Source organism: Berghia stephanieae, chromosome 1, assembly GCF_034508935.2.
Source record: "Berghia stephanieae isolate SIO BIC M18660-M18661 chromosome 1, UCSD_Bste_1.3, whole genome shotgun sequence".
In the NCBI taxonomy this organism is placed as follows: Eukaryota; Metazoa; Mollusca; class Gastropoda; order Nudibranchia; family Aeolidiidae; genus Berghia; species Berghia stephanieae.
The window spans coordinates 105907965-105928244 of NC_088360.1; the positions used below are offsets into that span (position 1 = coordinate 105907965).

Sequence of the window (20280 nt, forward strand, 5' to 3'; positions counted from 1 at the left end):
GAAGTAGACAACTGTTGGGAGTGAACCCGAGACTCAGGGAAGTGTACACCAGTCGGGAGTGAACCTGAGACTAAGGTTATCGGCCGGTTTCTGCGGGTTTCGTAAAAAAGAATTAGTGCTTTATTACGAAACCCGCCGAAACCCGCCGAAACCCGACAATATCCGGCAAAGTTATGGGAGTTTGGCAACAGTGGGGGGTGATCCAGGGAGTCAGGGAATTGCACACCAGTGGGGAGTTAACCTGGGACTGTGTAAAAAGGATATCAGAGGGAAATAAACCTGGGACTAAAGGGAGATGGATACCATTGGAAGTTGAAGCCGGATATGGGAGTTGAGTACCAGAGGAGAATGAACCTGACACTATAGAAGGTGGGCGCCAGTGGGGAGTGAACCTGGGACTCAGGGAATTTCACACCAGTGGGGAGTTAACCTGGGACTGTGTAAAAAGGATATCAGTGGGAAATAAACCTGGGACTAAAGGGAGATGGATACCATTGAAAGTTGAAGCCGGATATGGGAGTTGAGTACCAGAGGAGAATGAACCTGACACTATAGGAGATGGGCACCAGTGTGGAGTGAACCTGTGACTCAGGGAAGTGCACACCACTTGGGAGTTAACCTTGGACTGTGGGAGATGGATAACTGTGGGTATCCGAGCCGAACTATAGAAGTTGGGTACCAGAGAAGAATGAACCTGACACTATAGAAGGTGGGCGCCAGTGGGAGTGAACCTGGGATTCAGGGAATTGCACACCAGTGGGGATTTAACCTGGGAATATGTAAAAAGGATATCAGTGGGAAATAAACCTGGGACTAAAGGGAGATGAATACCATTGAAAGTTGAAGTCGGATATGAGAGCTTGGTACCAGAGGAGAATGAACCCGACACTATAGGGGGTGGGCGCCAGTGGGGAGTGAACCTGGGACTATGTAAAAAGGAGATCATTAGGAAATATATCTGGGACTAAAGGGAGATGGATACCATTGGGAGTTGAAGCCGGATTTGGCAGTTGGGTACCAGAGGAGAGAGAAACTGACACTATAGGAGGTGGGCGCCAGTGGGGAGTGAACCTGGGACTATGTAAACAGGATATCAGTGGGAAATAAACCTGGGACTAAAGGGAGATGTATACCATTGAAAGTTGAAGCCGGATATGAGAGCTTGGTACCAGAGGAGAATGAACCCGACACTATAGGGGGTGGGCGCCAGTGGGGAGTGAACCTGGGACTATGTAAAAAGGAGATCATTAGGAAATATATCTGGGACTAAAGGGAGATGGATACCATTGGGAGTTGAAGCCGGATTTGGCAGTTGGGTACCAGAGGAGAGAGAAACTGACACTATAGGGGGTGGGCGCCAGTGGGGAGTGAACCTGGGACTATGTAAACAGGATATCAGTAGGAAATAAATCTGGGACTAAAGGGAGATGGACACCATTGAAAGTTGAAGCTGGATATGAAAGTTTGGTACCAGAGGAGAATGAACCTGACACTATAGAAGGTGGGCGCCAGTGGGGAGTGAACCTGGGACTATGAAAACAGGATATCAGTGGGAAATAAACCTGGGACTAAAGGGAGATGGATACCATTGAAAGTTGAAGCCGGATATGAGAGCTTGGTACCAGAGGAGAATGAACCTGACACTATAGGGGTGGGCGCCAGTGGGAGTGAACCTGGGACTATGTAAAAAGGAGATCAGTAGGAAATAAATCTGGGACTAAAGGGAGATGGATACCATTGGGAGTTGAAGACGGATTTGGGAGTTGGGTACCAGAGGAGAGAGAAACCTGACACTGTAGGAGATGGGCGCCAGTGTGGAGTGAACCTGGGACTATGTTAAAAGGATGTCAGTAGGAAATAAATATGGGACTAAAGGGAGATGGATACAATAGAAAGTTGAAGCTGGATATGGGAGTTGAGTACCAGAGGAGAATGAACCTGACACTATAGGAGATGGGCGCCAGTGTGGAGTGAACCTGGGACTCAGGAAGTGCACACCAATTGGGAGTTAACCTGGGACTGTGGGAGATGGATAACTGTAGGTATCCGAGCAGAACTATAGGAGTTGGGTACCAGAGGAGAATGAACCTGACACTATAAAAGGTGGGCGCCAGTGGGGAGTGAACCTGTGAATCAGGAATTGCACACCAGTGGGGAGTTAACCTGTGAATATCTAAAAAAGGATATCATGTGGGAAATAAATCCGGCTTCAACTCCCAATGGTGTCCATCTCCCTTTAGTCCCAGATTTATTTCCTACTGATATCCTTTATACATATTCCCAGGTTAACTCCCCACTGGTGTGCAATTCCCTGAGTCCCAGGTTCACTCTCACTGGCGCCCACCTCCTATTGTGTCAGGTTCATTCTCCTCTGGTACCAAACTTTCATATCCGGTTTCAACTTTCAATGGTATCCATGTCCCTTTAGTCCAAGGTTTATTTCCCACTGATATCCTGTTTACATAGTCCCAGGTTCACTCCCCATTGGCGCCCACCTCCTATAGTGTCAGGTTCATTCTCCTCTGGTACCAAACTCTCATACCCGGCTTCAAATTTTCATGGTATCCATCTCCCTTTAATTCCAGGTTTATTTCCCACTGATATCCTTTTTACATATTCCCAGGTTAAATCCCCACTGGTGTGCAATTTCCTGAATCCCAGGTTCACTCCCCACTGGCGCCCACCTTCTTTAGTGTCAGGTTCATTCTCCTCTGGTACCCAACTCCTATAGTTCGGCTCGGATACCCACAGTTATCCATCTCCCACAGTCCAAGGTTAACTCCCAATTGGTGTGCACTTCCCTGAGTCCCAGGTTCACTCCACACTGGCGCCCATCTCCTATAGTGTCAGGTTTCTCTCTCCTCTGGTACTCAACTCCCAAATCCGGCTTCAACTCCCAATGGTATCCATCTCCCTTTAGTCCCAGGTTTATTTCCCACTGATATCCTGTTTACATAGTCCCAGGTTCACTCCCCACTGGCGCCCACCTCCTATAGTGTCAGGTTCATTCTCCTCTAGTACCAAACTCTCATACCCGGCTTCAAATTTTCATGGTATCCATCTCCCTTTAATTCCAGGTTTATTTCCCACTGATATCCTTTTTACATATTCCTAGGTTAAATCCCCACTGGTGTGGAATTCCCTGAATCCCAGGTTCACTCCCGGCCCCACTGGCGCCCACCTTCTTTAGTGTCAGGTTCATTCTTCTCTGGTACCCAACTCCTATAGTTCGGCTCGGATACCCACAGTTATCCATCTCCCACAGTCCAAGGTTAACTCCCAATTGGTGTGCACTTCCCTGAGTCCCAGGTTCACTCCACACTGGCGCCCATCTCCTATAGTGTCAGGTTTCTCTCTCCTCTGGTATTCAACTCCCAAATCCGGCTTCAACTCCCAATGGTATCCATCTCCCTTTAGTCCCAGGTTTAATTCCCACTGATATCCTGTTTACATAGTCCCAGGGTCACTCCCCACTGGCGCCCACCTCCTATAGTCTCAGGTTCATTCTCCTCTGGTACCAAACTCTCATACCCGGCTTCAAATTTTCATGGTATCCATCTCCCTTTAATTCCAGGTTTATTTCCCACTGATATCCTGTTTACATAGTCCCAGGTTCACTCCCCTCTGGCGCCCACCTCCTATAGTGTCAGGTTCATTCTCCTCTGGTACCAAACTCTCATACCCGGCTTCAAATTTTCATGGTATCCATCTCCCTTTAATTCCAGGTTTATTTCCCACTGATATCCTTTTTACATATTCCTAGGTTAAATCCCCACTGGTGTGCAATTCCCTGAATCCCAGGTTCACTCGCCACTGGCGCCCACCTTCTATAGTGTCAGGTTCATTCTTCTCTGGTACCCAACTCCATAGTTCGGCTCGGATACCCACAGTTATCCATCTCCCACAGTCCAAGGTTAACTCCCAATTGGTGTGCACTTCACTGAGTCCCAGGTTCACTCCACACTGGCGTCCATCTCCTATAGTGTCAGGTTTCTCTCTCCTCTGGTACTCAACTCCCAAATCCGGCTTCAACTCCCAATGGTATCCATCTCCCTTTAGTCCCAGGTTTATTTCCCACTGATATCCTGTTTACATAGTCCCAGGTTCACTCCCCACTGGCGCCCACCTCCTATAGTGTCAGGTTCATTCTCCTCTGGTACCAAACTCTCATACTCGGCTTCAAATTTTCATGGTATCCATCTCCCTTTAATTTCAGGTTTATTTCCCACTGATATCCTGTTTACATCGTCCCAGGTTCACTCCCCACTGGCGCCCACCTCCTATAGTGTCAGGTTCATTCTCCTCTGGTACCAAACTCTCATACCCGGCTTCAAATTTTCATGGTATCCATCTCCCTTTAATTCCAGGTTTATTTCCCACTGATATCCTTTTTACATATTCCCATGTTAAATCCCCACTGGTGTGCAATTTCCTGAATCCCAGGTTCACTCCCCACTGGCGCCCACATTCTTTAGTGTCAGGTTCATTATTCTCTGGTACCCAACTTCTATAGTTCGGCTCGGATACCCACAGTTACCCATCTCCCACAGTCCAAGGTTAACTCCCAATTGGTGTGCACTTCCCTGAGTCCCAGGTTCACTCCACACTGGCGCCCATCTCCTATAGTGTCAGATTTCTCTCTCCTCTGGTACTCAACTCCCAAATCCGGCTTCAACTCCCAATGGTATCCATCTCCCTTTAGTCCCAGGTTTATTTCCCACTGATATCCTGTTTACATAGTCCCAGGTTCACTCCCCACTGGCGCCCACCCTCTATAGTGTCAGGTTCATTCTCCTCTGGTACTCAACTCCCATATCCGGCTTCAACTTTCAATGGTATCCATCTCCCTTTAGTCCCAGGTTTATTTCCCACGGATATCCTTTTTACACAGCCCCAGGTTAACTCCCCACTGGTGTGCAATTCCCCGACTCCCAGGATCACCCCCCACTGTTGCCAAACTCCCATAACTTTGCCGGATATTGTCGGGTTTCGATGGGTTTCGGCGGGTTTCGGCGGGTTTCGTAATAAAGCACTAATTCTTTTTTACGAAACCCGCCGAAACCGGCCGATAACCTTAGTCTCAGGTTCACTCCCGACTGGTGTACACTTCCCTGAGTCTCGGGTTCACTCCCCACAGTTGTCTACTTCCCATAACTTTGCTGGATATTGTCGGGTTTCGCGGTCGGGGTTTCGGCGGGTTTCGGCGGGTTTCGTAAAAAAGCTGGTTCTTTTTTACGAAACCCGCCGAAACCCAGTCCCAGGTTCACTCCCCAATGGTGTACACTTACCTGAGTTCTGGGTTCACTCCCCACTGCCACCTACTTCCCATAACTTTGTCGGGATTCGTCGGGTTTCGTCGGGTTTCTGCGGGTTTCGGCGGGTTTCGGCGGGTTTCGCAGGGTTTCGGCGGGTTTCGGCGGGTTTCGTAAAAAAGACACACCCATTTTAATGTTTCGAAATGTAAAGTATTACATATAGGAAAAAATAATCCATGTCATAATTATTTTACCGATACTTCTATGTCAAATCTACTTTCCGTTGTGCCTTATGAAAAGGATGTGGGAGTTACTTTTGATTCACATTTGAAATTTGATTTACATATTGATAATTGTGTAAGCCGTGCAAACAGAATGATGGGAATAATATATAGAACCTTTATAAGTCTTGATGAAACCACATTTTTATATTTGTATAAATCGCTCGTTCGACCAATTCTAGAATACGGAAATTGCATCTGGAGCCCATTATATAAAAGACAATCTATTAGTATTGAAAGTGTACAGAGGAGAGCTACCAAAAAAATTATACAATACAGTATTTATCTTATAAGGAAAGTTAGAATTTCTTGACTTACCCAGTTTGAAATATAGAAGAACTCGTGGGGATTTAATTCAGGTTTACAGATTGGTACATGGTCTGGATAGGATAGACTTTTCTGATTTTTTTTCATATTCTAATATTACTTTTACTAGAGGGGACAAGTTTAAGATTTTTGTCTCTAGATGCAAAACAAACATAAGACAAAACTGGTTCGGTATTCGTATTGTTCAGAAATGGAACAGTTTGAAATTTGAAACAAAGAATGCAAAATCTATGGATTATTTCAAGGTGTTAGTAGACAGGGAATTATATGATGGGAGATTTATATGACGAATAATACTTGTTTGCTCTGCTGTTGACATGGCTTTCAATCTTGTATGTATATATTATGCATTATTATATTATTATGGTTATCTTCTATACGCGTGTGTATGTGTGTGTGTGTGTGTGTGTGTGTGTGTGGTTGTGTGTGCGCTTTGCATGTCACGGTTAAAGATATATGTTTGTACACCACATGAGTACATTTAAGTTGAAATACTATCTTTACCACGTGTATCGTTATTGTAATATTTAATCAATAGATTTATGGCATTACTAATTAATATTAAGGGCATTCAAAGGATCTTATCCTATTTTGCCCTATACCACATGTTATGTTATGTTATGTTATTATTATTATGTCAATTTATCTTCGTCTTCTACTTTTCAAATTACCAGAATTCTGTTATACATTGTTGATTTTTTAACACAAACACACACATACACACATACACACACAGATACGATTATATATAGGATTTCTTTCATTAATTATCCAATCCATTTTACATCATAGAGACGTTTTACAGAAACACAAAAGCGTGTATCCCTAATATAACAAAGAAGTGACAAGATCATGGAGGAAGAAAGCACTTATATCACCTGTCTACGTAATCTCGTACTGGAGGATCCACACAGGCCATTCATCATATTTGTGGACAAAGATTTAAACCAGAGAGTTCTTACGAGACAGGAAGTCTGGGACAAGTCTAGGAGGTTTGCCGCTGTCTTGAAACGTCTTGGTCTGGGAAAGGGTGACGTCATTTGTAATACTTTGGTGAATTCCCCTGAACGTCTGCTTAGTAAGTTAAATCAAATGTGTATTCTCAATCTTTGACTTACTTGGAAAGAAGAAGTTCAGTTACAATTTGAATATATATATATATATATATATATATATATATATATATATATATGATGATATGTGTATGTGTGTGTGTGTGTGTGTGTGTGTATGAATGCCTGCATATCTTAAGAAGTCAGAGCATAATATATCATACAAATGAAACATTTGACGGACATCTATTCATTAAAAAAATAAGTTTGGGGGTCAACCTTATTCTGTACAGCCATTGTTCACTTTCTATCACGGAGCACAAATTTACTGACAAAATTATGAATTATAAAACTAATTTTTGCAGATGGATATTCAAGTTACATGTCATAACTTAAAGATATTTTTTTTTACCCGTCGACTCAAAAGAACACTAAGAACATCTGCTGGAGCCTAATGAAATGTCCTTAATTTGACCGTTGACCTTGGGAATCGCCAAAAATTGTCCGCCCTACCGGATTGATAAAAGATGATGGCTCACAAGATTCGGAACGATCTAGCTATGTTAATTTCCATAATCCTAGGATATAAGTATAAGAATTAAAATAGATAAGCGTATGTTAGTAATGGTCTATATTTCCATTACTACAATCACCACCACATCATCATCACTACCATTTCTACAACAACCACCACCATCACCACCACATCATCATCACTACACCCACTACTACAACCATCACCACATTATCATCATCACTACCACTACTACTACAAGCACCACCACCACCACTTCATCATTATAACTACCACAACTACTGCTATAAGCACCACTACCACCACACCATCATTAATATCACTGCTACTACAACCACCAGCACCACATCATCGTCACGACCACGACTACCGCAACCACCACTACCACATAATCATCAGTACCACTTCTTCAACCACCACCACCACCACCACGACCACCACCACCACCACCACCACCACCATATCATCTTCATTACCACTACTATTACAACCACCATCACCACCACATCATCACTACTACTACTACTACTACTACTACTACTACTACTACTACTACTACTACTACTACTACTACTACTACTACTACTACTACTACTACTACTACTACTACTACTACTACTACTACTACTACTACCACTACCACTACTACTACTACTACTACTACTACTACTACTACTACTACTACTACTACTACTACTACTACTACTACTACCACTAATACTAATACTACTACTACAACCACCACAACCACATCATCATCACTCCCACTACTACTACAACCACCAACACCACATCATCCTCACTACCACCAGTACTACAATCACTACCATTAGGTTTTGGAGCTTTACTTCATTTGAAATACGGCATTGTGTGTGTGTATATATATATATATATATCATAATATAATTCTAATGACTTTATCTATTTAGAACTATACAAATACAATATGTCAACACAATACCAAATACCATCCCAATTCCCTTTTCTTGTGTGTGGAAATTCCTCTTTCGGCCTTGAAATTCCTGAGAGTGGTTTCTGAAATTCCTGTGAGCCAAATTTAAAGATGGCGTCTCTGCATATTGTATTCTCTCATTTTATTTTATATTAGTTAGTTACCTTAACTCTTGAAAAAACGCGTTTATCATTGTAGCCCACTTTGGGACAGTGGCATCAGGGGCAACTCCCTCACACGGACAAGTTTTTCTGGCCGATGGACAAGACCTCAGACATAATTTGAAAGAGTCTAAAGCCAAAGCCATTATCTATGACCCCAACGATTCGGTAATTCTAACAAACCCTTTTAACTTCTCTTTTCTTACAATTTTGGTGTAAATATTATTTTATTTTCTCCACTTTGTCTATACTTACATCATTATACTTAAGTTATATTTATATACTTTGGCATTGTATCTTAGTTCATTAATCACAAATAAGTTTGCTATTATTTTGTTTTCCAAAAAATGGAACGCATTAAATCGGACACATTCTCATTATAAACAAGTCATATGGTTATCATTTTAGTTTTTATTTTCGTCCAGGGTCATCGACTGTTACAACACAAATGCCTATAAAGCACAGCCAAGCTTTCATATAATTGGGTTGCAAAGAGCTCAAAGAACATGTGACATAATTGTTCATGTTGGCTTTGTCAATAGATTACATTGTTCTAAACGGTATAAAGCGTTTGAAAAAAAATTAATAAAATTGTATGCGCTTAAGTTCAAGTTCAACGTTTTTATCTGCAAAAGGTGAATTACCAATCACTGCAGATCTTTTTACAATTATGTGGTGACTTTCTCCATTATTGTGTTGTTGAGTTGAAAGATAACTGTATAATAGTTGACCCAATTTGTTGTTGTTCGTAATATCTAGGATTTGTGGTGGGAGAGTGTTCCATTCCTTGATGACTGTTGGGAAGAAACTTTTTTTTTTATATGGGTTGGTTCTGTGTGTTGGAATTATGGACTTACTACTATGATAATTCCTCGTGAATGTAGTTTTGTGTCCCATTGTGGTAAAGTCACTGTTTTTTTTCTGGAATGTTCTGTTCTGCGTTTTTCTTTCCGCCTACTCTCCGGTGTTTTTCACTGCAACAATTTCAGGGCCTCAGTAACGAATCCTGGTCCGCACACGTAATTGTTGGTAACAAACCTCGAAGCTGCCCTTTGAAATTGTTCTATTTTTTTATGTGGCCTTGCTGATAAGGACCTGACACTGTGCACACGTGTTCCAATACGGGTCTAACTAAAGCATTGTATGCCTGTTCTGTCACCTTTTGGCTGCACTGGTATATATGCTGCCTCAGGAAGCCAAGATCGATCTCAGACCTGTTGCACTGACTTCAATAGTCATGAAATCTTTAGAAAAACTTGTTCTTGTTAAAATTAGGAACCAGTTTATGCCATTGAGTGATAGTCATCAATTTGCTTACAAACCAGGACGTGGCGTAGAGGATGCCATTTTGCTGTTTACAAACAACATCTACAGGCATATGGATCACGCTAAGAGCTAATGCAGATTGCTTTTTGCAGATTTTTCTTCAGCGTTCAATACAATGCAACCTCAGTTGGTTGTTCAAAGGTTGACTAGTCTGAATTTAAACAAGTATATAATTGCTTGGGTGCTCGAATTTCTTACGGGTAGAGCACAATATGTTCAATTAGGACAAAACATATCTTCCTGTATAACTACAAATACTGGTGCTCCTCAATGTTGTGTATTGTCCCCTGTATTATTCACAATATACACGAATGACTGTAGAAGTCAAAACCTGAGTGTCCCTTTAATAACGTTTGCAGATGACACCGCTCTTCAAGGCCTTATAACAAATGGCAACGAAATGGCTTATAGGCAAGAAATTGATAGATTTGTGTCTTGGTGTGATGCCCACGACCTCGAGCTTAACATAAGCAAGACAAAGGAGCTAGTGATTGACTTTAGGAGAGTGAAGGAACCGATAGAACCGTTAAAATTAAAGGACCAATTCGTCCAGCGAGTTCCTCACAACAAATACCTTGGTGCAACAATTGATGACAGGCTCAAGTGGGATGAACACTTGAAAATAGTTAGGCATAAGATGTGCAGACGTACATATTTTTTATCAAAACTCTCTCAGTTTAGAATAGATAAAACCCTCTGCACATTATTTTATAGAGCAGTAATCGACAATGTTTTGTCATTTTGTACAACAGCTTGGAGAGGCAATTGCTTAGCAGTGGAAAGGAACAAAATAAATTCAAATATTAAAAAATCCATTAAACGCTTTATAAATGATGTTGACGATGTAGATCTTTTATACGAGAAATTTTGTATAAATAAACTAACTAAAATATTAAATAACCAGTATCATCCACTAAGACCATCAGTTATTATGTCAGAAAGAAGTGGTCGCCCTTTCTCTATTTCAACGTAAACCAGAGAGACACCGAAAATCTTTTCTGCCGTCCAGTATTAGGCTTTATAACAACAAGCAATAATCATTTTATATAATTATTTCGCATTTTTACTTTCAAAAAATGTAAATATTAATTTATTAATTTATTTGTTTTGCAATCTTTTCAATTTTCAATCTATTTTACAGTGTTGAAATTATTCATATTATAAAGCGCAGCTCTGGTTATGGAGCTGTTCCTTTTTTATATATACATCCTATTTCCATTGTATTTTTATCTTATTGTGTAAATTATAACACGTCTGTACAAAAAAAATTCCTTTATGGGATGCAATAAAGTCTTATTATTATTATTATTTTATTATTATTATTATTATTATTATTATTATTATTATTATTATTATTATTATTATTATTATATTATTTATTATTATTTTATTTTATTCTTATTATTATTAAGGGTACGATTTGCTTTTGCCACAATATTATCAATATGATGGTTATATTTCTGTGATTTGTTTAGTTGGATTCCCAAGTCTGGTTTCGTGTCCACGTGTTTTAATAACTGATCGCTTATTTGGTGGTTATGATTCATTTGTTTATTACTGACCTTTTAAAGCATTTCGCTGGATGGAATCTGCCAGGTTTGTGTCCATGATAGAAGTGAGTCAAGATCATTCTGCAAGATCATGCTGTAATATGTTTGTGTCCTTCTGGGTTTCAATGATTTGAAATAAGATGGTGGCATCGGCGAACAGTTTGAGCTGGGTAAGAGTTGCCATGTTTTTTCATAAATTGTTAATGAATGTTAGAAACCAGAGAGGTCCAAGGACAGTTCCTTGAGGTACCCCCGATAAAGCGTTGCATTTCCTGTCCATCCATTTTAAGCGCTTAGAGTCTGGTGTCTCGGAGTTATAGTGCTATATAAGTTTTCAGCATTATTATTATTATTATTATCCAAGACTACTTCCTGAGTTCTATCGCAGAGCCATTCTTCAAGCCAAGAAATTAGATTCTGTTCCTTTTGTTTTGAGTCATTTCTCTTCATCAATGGCCTTTTAGGGGGACTTTGAGTCGATGTTTTAATTCCATTTTGTTCCAGTTTTCTGAGGAGTCGTCTATGTGGCACACTATCAAATGCCTTCAAAAAGTCTAAAACCAGTAGATCTGTTTGTTTTATGTTGTCTAATGCCTTTAATATTTCTTATATGGTGTTAACTAGCTGACTTTCACAAGATCTATATTTTCAGAACTGATATTGGTAATCGACAAGCACATCATGTCTTTCATAGTGCTCCATTATTGAATGAAACACAATGTGCTCGAGTTCTTTACACGTGACAGACGTCAGTAACACTGGTCTATTGTTCGAGGCAATATCTCGTTTCCCTTTTTTTTTGTATATGACAGTGAACAATGCATGCTTCCAGTCTTTGGGTACACGGCCTGCATCGAGTGACTGTTGGAAAATATTGCATAAATAGGGAGCTATTTCTTTTGTGCATTCTCTGGGTATCGGATCTGGGCTACTTGCTTTGGAGCGATTTAGACACTGGAACTGTGTGGTGATGCGGGTTTGGGTAATGGTTATTCGTTCCATCTGATTTTTGTAAAACTGCTATGCCTGATGTATCCATATGTTTAAATCTTATGTATTTCCAGAACTGATTTGTGATGCCTCCGTTTTGGTTTATATTAGAATCGGAGTCAGCTTTGAGCATGTCAGTGACATATTTGTCAAGCTCATTCTTAAGTTGTGTTTATTTTCCTACGAAAAGCTCTAAAATTGTCCCAATTTTTGTTGGAATGTTTTGCTGTTTTAGCGACGTTGCTTTTGTCGAATTAGACGCTTGATGTTTCGTGTCATCCAAAGGGAGTGTTGCTTTCTATCTACTTAATATTTTAATTTGCTTGATTTTCAAAAGCTTCAAAGTTGTCTTAAAGGTCAAGCATTATTCAGTTCAATTTTCCTTTTGGTTATACAAATACTTTTCTACGTTATACGTTATAAATCAATATCAAACAACAAATCACGAGAAATCATAATTCATTGGAAACTACCATCAATTGTCTGAAGAGATATGTATGTCATTATCAAAGACGTCGGACATTTTTTTTTCCATAATATTCTTCAGATCTTTTGTTTGACTTCTACAGAACGGAATCCGGCGTAGTTTGGATAATATCAAGTTCAAGGACGAAACTGAAGGGACAACTCGGTATAAAGATCTCCCTGACCTGGCTCATGCCATCGAAATTGAAGCAAAGAATGTGGAAGATGCTCAACGATGGGTTAATGTCATTGACAAAGAAGAAGAAATGTTTGTTGATGAGAACATTTCAAAAGATGATATCGCAATGATCTTTCTCACAAGCGGAACAGCAGGATTTTCTAAGCTGGTCCCACTTACACATCATGCTTTGTTAACTGGAACTGCTCCAACTAGAAGAGATGGTCTCTGTGAAGATGATATTTTATTCACATTGCTATCTTTGGGGTCGAGCGGTGGGTTTTTTTATTCACGCCTATCAGTGGGATGTAAAAGGGTGATCATAGACGTAACCAATGGCCTTCCAGATGGCATGCCACTTGGACATTTCGTGGTTAATATTTTCAACCAAACGAATGTGAACAAAACGTTTTTAATTCCTCGCAACATAAATCTTATTCTTGACGCATGGAATGATGGTCTTAAAATCAAAAAAATATTAGACGTAGTTAGCACAGGAGGCAGTCCTATTTACAGCGCTACAATGGACGCACTTGGCAAGATAACACGCACAATTCGAATTGGCTATGGTGGGACGGAATTCTCTAGAGTTGCATATTTTGATGTCACAAATAAATCTGATTTTCAAGGGTTCTGTGCAGGGTTTACATCCTGTTGTCACTGCGAGTTGAAAATAGTTGGTGAGGATGGAAAAGAATTGCCACCGACACAACAGGGTGAAATTTTGGTGCATTCCAACATACTGTTTACAGGCTACCTTAACAACCCGTTAAAAACAGCAGAAATGTTTACTGAAGGTAAAGTGTTATGCTACTCTTTTATGTATAGTTCATATATCAGTTATCTACTATTATCCTTTTTTTTACACTTTGTTTTTCATGTTCTCTTACAGCGCTCATGTGTAAAATAAAAACGTCTCATGTAACAGCGTACTCAGTTTAAAATGACTGTAGATGTGCCTCACATTTTAAGAGCTCTTGTTGACTTGAGACTTATTGTAAAGCACTTAGAGCATGTGATGTTAGTATTGCACTAAGGTTTAGTTTTTCTTTTTGGGGTCTTTTAAAAAATTATAGACAATGAAATTTATCAAGATTTAAATATACAGGGTGTACCAAACATCTCTGTCTGTGTCATAATATCTCTGAGAAAAAAAACGTTTCAGCCAATATTCTTTAATCGTTAACAAATGAATACATAATGCATTAGACTTTGTTTACCATATTTTCTGTTCAGTGTGCCTTATTATTATTATTATTATTATTATTATTATTATTATTATTATTATTATTATTATTATTATTATTATTATTATTATTATATTATTATATATGATTATTATTATTATTATTATTATTATTATTATTATTATTATATGATGATGATGATGAGATGATGATGATGTGATGATGATGATGATGATGATAATGATGAGGATGATGATGTTTATTATCATTATTATTTTATTATTATTATTATTATTATTATTATTATTATTATTATTATTATTATTATTATTATTATTATTATTATTATTATTATTATCAACAGATGGTTGGTGTAGAACTGGTGACATCGGCTATTTCAATGAAGAAGGCAAGCTGTTTGTGTTGTGTCGAAAGGCTGACGCCATCATTAAGGACGGTTTTACACATTACCCGGGATGGATGGAAAAACTCATTAACGAATATCCGGGGCTTGAGGTATATTTTATTTTTATCTCTCCTCGTCAGTATGTGTTGCTTTTTTAAGTTCATCTGATTTAAGTAATTAATTAAATTAATTAAATTCCCTTTATTCATCCCCAAGAGGAAATTTGTCTTTAGGGTCTATTCCAAGGGAAGACTGGAATAGCCCAGGCGTCAGCCGCAGTGCAGCGCCGCAGAGTGAGCTAGGGCGAGATGACTTGTTCAAGGCCACACAACGAGGCAGGTAGTCGAACTCGGTACCTTTTGGGTACGAAGCAAAGACCGTACCGCTGAGCCACGCTGCCCCCCTCCCTTTTAAAAAAAATTAAATTTATTCATCCATATATATGTTGATGATTGATGATGATAATGATGCGGATGTTGATGATGATGATGTTAACAATTATATTAATAATAATAATAATAATAATAATAATAATAATAATAATAATAATAATAATAATAATAATAATAATAATAATAATAATAATAATAATAATAATAATAATAATAGTAATAATAATAATAATGATGATAATAATAATAATAATAATAATAATAATAATAATAATAATAATAATAATAATAATAATAATAATAATAATAATAATAATAATAATAATAAATATGCTGGTGGTGTTGGTGATGGATTTGGTGGCGGTAGTGGTGGTATTGGTGATGATGATGGTGATTATGGTGGTGGTAATGATGGCTCCATCGGAGCTATAAGGCTTAGCAGTTTATCCCCGTTTTTATATCATTAAATGGATAACAATAATTGCTCGAGGCCCTTTGGATAGGATGATAATCTATTTCCGCTAGAATATAAAGACCTAGCTACCCATTCACTTCTATGTGAACAGAAAAACATTTTGATCACCCGGGTGTGATCCCAATAGAATTAATATAATTTTATTTTCTACCAGAAAACGGTTGTGATCGGAATACCTGACCCAGTTCACCATGAAGAGATCTGTCTATGCATGAAGCCGATGCCTGGTGTTGAGTTGTCCACTGATGACGTGAGAGAACACTGCAAGAAACTCTTCCTGACCAGCGAAAACGACAAGATGACTCCACTGCCAAAGTATTACTTGATATTCGATGACTTCATCACCAACGAAAATGGGAAAATTCAACGAAAGAAGATGAGAGAAGAAGCTTTAAAGAGATTGAAGATGGTTGAGTCACAGTAGATCTCGACACTCACATAGAATAATTAATACCATAGTTGTTATAGTTGTTATATATATATATATATATATATATATATATATATATATATATATATATATATATATATATATATATATATATATATATATATATATATATATATATATATATAAGTAGTATATAGTGAGCTGAATGACTAGAACCAGATTTAAAAGATGGATGTGGATGATTGGTGTGATCGTATTTTCACCTGCTAATCGATATTTTTAGATCTATTATGTATTGATTTTAGTTTGATTATGTATTTATAAGGACTCATTGTTATTATTTGTTATTGAATGTTTATTCAATTCCCATTTTGAGTTCGATTATATATCGAATGGTCAAATGCTTTATAATACGTCCGTTTTGTACACCTGAGTCTAATGACTCATAGTTATTGATTAAATATACAATTATCTTATTGGATATTAGATTGTATTTGACCTAGTTTTCTGATACTAATGCTTATTGAAATCATTTGATTGGTTCTTTCAAACCTACAAGTTCAAATATCTAGTATCCGATTGGTTGTCATCATCTCTTATACCAATGTTTAGTTCTCATTCCGTTTGATTGATACTTTGGACGTTTTTTTTTTCTTCTTTTTATTTGTTAACTGTTAATACGCATTGTTTGTTTTGATCAGTAAGATGAGCGCGTGTGTTTATTGAGTGTTCGATTTGTCATCGATTATGTATCGAATGGTTAATTGCGTAATAATAGGGCTATACAGCTGATTGAATGGCAAAAAGGATCCTATCCCGGTGTTATTAGGTTCCGACTGGTTCACCCGCGCCGCAGCGCCGCAGCGCAAATTGAGGTCACGCAGTACAGTCCAAGGACTATAACGCTGAGCCGCGTTGTTCTTTTAAATTCGTTTCTTGCTCCTGAGTCTAATGACTTATTAATTTAATCAATTAAAAGTCCATTGATTCCCTCAAAGGTCAAAGGGCAAATAGCTCAGGCGTCAGGCGCACAGCAGCGCGGCAAAAAAAAAAAAAGGTCAAGGTCATTCAGAACAGCCGGTAGTCTAAATAATTTTGATTGGTTCTTTCAAATTCTCCAATCTTGATTGGATATCATATTGTCATAGTTTCGTCCGTTTGATTGGTTCTTTGAAATATATTTTTGTCGGGACAGTGTCATCGTAAAATGAGTGGTCTTGTGAAAGCATTAATTCTCAATGTAGAACCAGATGAAATGTTCGATTGTGTTAAAACCGTGATAGATCAATGTTTTCATCTTTGTCATCAATCACTCTTTCAACAACCAGTATTGGATAACCCATTGGGTTTTTGCTCGGTGATTGATACATTGTTTCAGCAGCATATCAACTGGTATAGGGTAGTGATTCTAATTGCTTACGCTAGAAGAGTAGCTTTACGTCATCCAGACAGGGAAAATTTTCTCAGATCGTTAGTCTTCATCTTGAGAAAAAACTTAATCATTGGCTCGAATCACACGGTGGTTGGTTAGCGATGCCTCGTCAGATTATACCAGAAAGGTATTGGATAATGCGTCTCATGTGTGTTTTACTTCGTGTACTTTTGTCTTGACTGATACTGAAATGGAACTTTTTGTGAAAGATTTGCTTCTCGATCAACAGATAGATGGATCGTTATCAGAAAGCAATTGCAGGATATGATAAGTATATTCACGAACATTTATCGACCTGTCCGTTGATAGAAACCAGAGAACAATTGTATATCGTCGCAGACGAATTATTCTCTCAGATCAGCTGGGGTAGAATCATTGTTTTTTTTATGTTACATTAAGCGTGTACTCCGTATTCACCCGGATAGAGAAAACTTTGCTTTATTTGTGGGTTCATATGTGGACAAAAAACTCAGCAGCTGGATTAAGACAAACGGTGGGTGGCCCTCTATGATACAGGAGATTTCGCCCGTCAATCGTTGGACGAATCGAGTACTTTTTCCCATGATGTTTTACTTTGTGATTTGGTGTGTAATCGAACAACTCAATTATCTTTTGAGTTAATGATCATATTGATGATTCGAATCATTTTTTATGTTTTGAATAATAGAAGCGATATCTTTTCATCTTGTATTTTTTACTCTTTTATAATTATATTACCCAACAATTTGTTACAGTTTCGAAGGATTCTTTTTTGATGCTAATTTTTCTTTGAAATTTAATGTGAACATTTCGAAACTGAAACAAAAGTAGTTCCCCATATAATAAAATTAAAATCTTCTTTTACAAAAAAACCATAACAGACACAGAAAAAAAAGACATAAAACCATGTGTTGGTGAATAAAATTCATTTTGTTTTATTTTTTCACAACATCGAAAGCAATGTACTTTCACACACCAGTTACACCTTATACAATAATGATCTCAGGTCATTCACACATTCACATATCAAGCTTTTAAATCATCATTATAATTTTCTATAAATATTAATAAAAAACAAAAAGCAAAAACAACAAAACTTGACCAAATAAGATTACGATCTAAATAGAAATGTAATATATAATATAATAATAATAATAAATAATAATAATAATATATAATAATAATAATAATAAAATAATAATAATAATAATAATAATAATAAATAATAATAATAATAATAATAATAATAATAATAATAATGATAGAATTATAAAAATATGATAAAACAAAGATCATAGAAACAAACGAAAAAAAAAAAACAAATAAAAAAAAAAAACAAAAAAAAACAAACAATATAAACAACACTTCCATACACCATACACATCTTATAAAATGATCATTCACACACTCAATCATTAAACATTTTTTTTATAAATGATTAATGGATAGCAATGTTACATATATATCATAAACATCATTTTCATCATCGTCATAATCATCATCAACAACAAAATATTTGTAATTAAACAATTTAAAGCAAGTCTTAATTTAATAAGCGATCAATCAATCAAAAGCAAACGGTTAATGCTTATCAATTGTATTATAATCATCATAATCATCATCATTATCATCCATCTCATCATCATCATTTTCTTCATTTTAAAAATCATATATTAAGGTATAAAGTAAATAGAATTATGTCTTGTTTCGTGTACACGAAATAAATTTTATCATAAGGAATCTTATTTATTTTTATTTTATTTTAAACAACAAACATTCCAATTAAGATTACCCAACCAAGGTGCCTCGGGATAAATGAGTAACAGCTCTTGCCACTTTTAAATCGTTCATACGAAAATGATAGGGATTAAAAATAGATAAAAGTTTTGACAAACTTTCACCTTTACTTTTCTTCAACATGAAATATATAACGTACAAACCACATGTGGAACTGGTTATACCCTGAATAATACGCGGGTTGTGTTTACAGCTTCGACTATTGTTTTCCACAAATCTTTGAATTGTCGGATACGCAGAAGGCGGGAACCCAAAACTATCCATATATTCTGCCTTTCCCATCCCGTTAAAATACACAGATACCCAATGTTTTCCGGGACCGGAACTCGACTCTGTGTTAATAATGTACGCAGCGGGTTGACGAGAATTCGGGTTGTTCGGAAGTCTATCTTTAGGATAAACACCTTGAAAAATTCGTCTCGCCCTAACGTGTCCGTTTAACATCGTTTCAATTTCTACGTTGTTCATGATGAAAAGTCAGTGATCACCTGACGAGTGCGATCAATTTCTATTACACTATCTAATTCGCTGTAACAGAACACAATGATCGGATCAGCTAGTGGGGTCGAGAATTTAAGTTTAGTCTAAGCGACTCGCTTTTTACCAGTTCAAACTGGTTCCCGTCTAATAGCGATGGTGACAGATCAAAACCAAAAAGACTACAACCCTGAGAGTAAGCATTATAATCTATTCCATTTCCGGCATCGTTGTTAACCAGTCCAGCTGCTAGCATAAGACTGTGATAAGCTCTGACATATTGTTTACTACTGAAATTCGGAGTTAGTGCTTTGGACGGTATCTGTTTTCCGTTCAAGTACAGGGCTAGATAGGACAGATCAAAGTGCTGGAAATTAAAAGGATTCTTTTTGTAATTTCCATTAAAGCTAGTGCTTTCGATTAGACCCAGTACGATCTTAGTCGGGGTTTGCGATAAAAACAAATTATGTTGCACTGCACTTAAATTTCCTTTTGGAATAGAAAAGGTTTTATGGACAACGCGTTTCATGGGGTATTTACAATTGCCGATGTGAAGTGCTTCTCGTGTGGCAGGGCCACGGCTGGGTTTAATTTAATCTTCCTAACATACAACGAGGCGTGTGTAATTACACTTTTAAACCCCTCAGCATCGGTCATGAGATGGAAAGCATC

At 37.7% G+C, this 20280-nt stretch overlaps 1 protein-coding gene across 1 annotated transcript in view; it reads left to right on the top strand.

Moving 5' to 3' along the window:
- Positions 1-20280, top strand: part of LOC144962437 (uncharacterized) — a 51016-nt gene that overhangs the window by 10390 nt on the left and 20346 nt on the right. The window contains exons 3-7 of the mRNA XM_078895384.1: positions 6656-6941; positions 8601-8731; positions 12999-13869; positions 14624-14775; positions 15687-15952. Coding sequence (XP_078751510.1) covers positions 6716-6941; positions 8601-8731; positions 12999-13869; positions 14624-14775; positions 15687-15952 — 1646 coding nt within the window. The 5' untranslated portion in view covers positions 6656-6715. The remainder of the gene's footprint in view (positions 1-6655; positions 6942-8600; positions 8732-12998; positions 13870-14623; positions 14776-15686; positions 15953-20280) is intronic.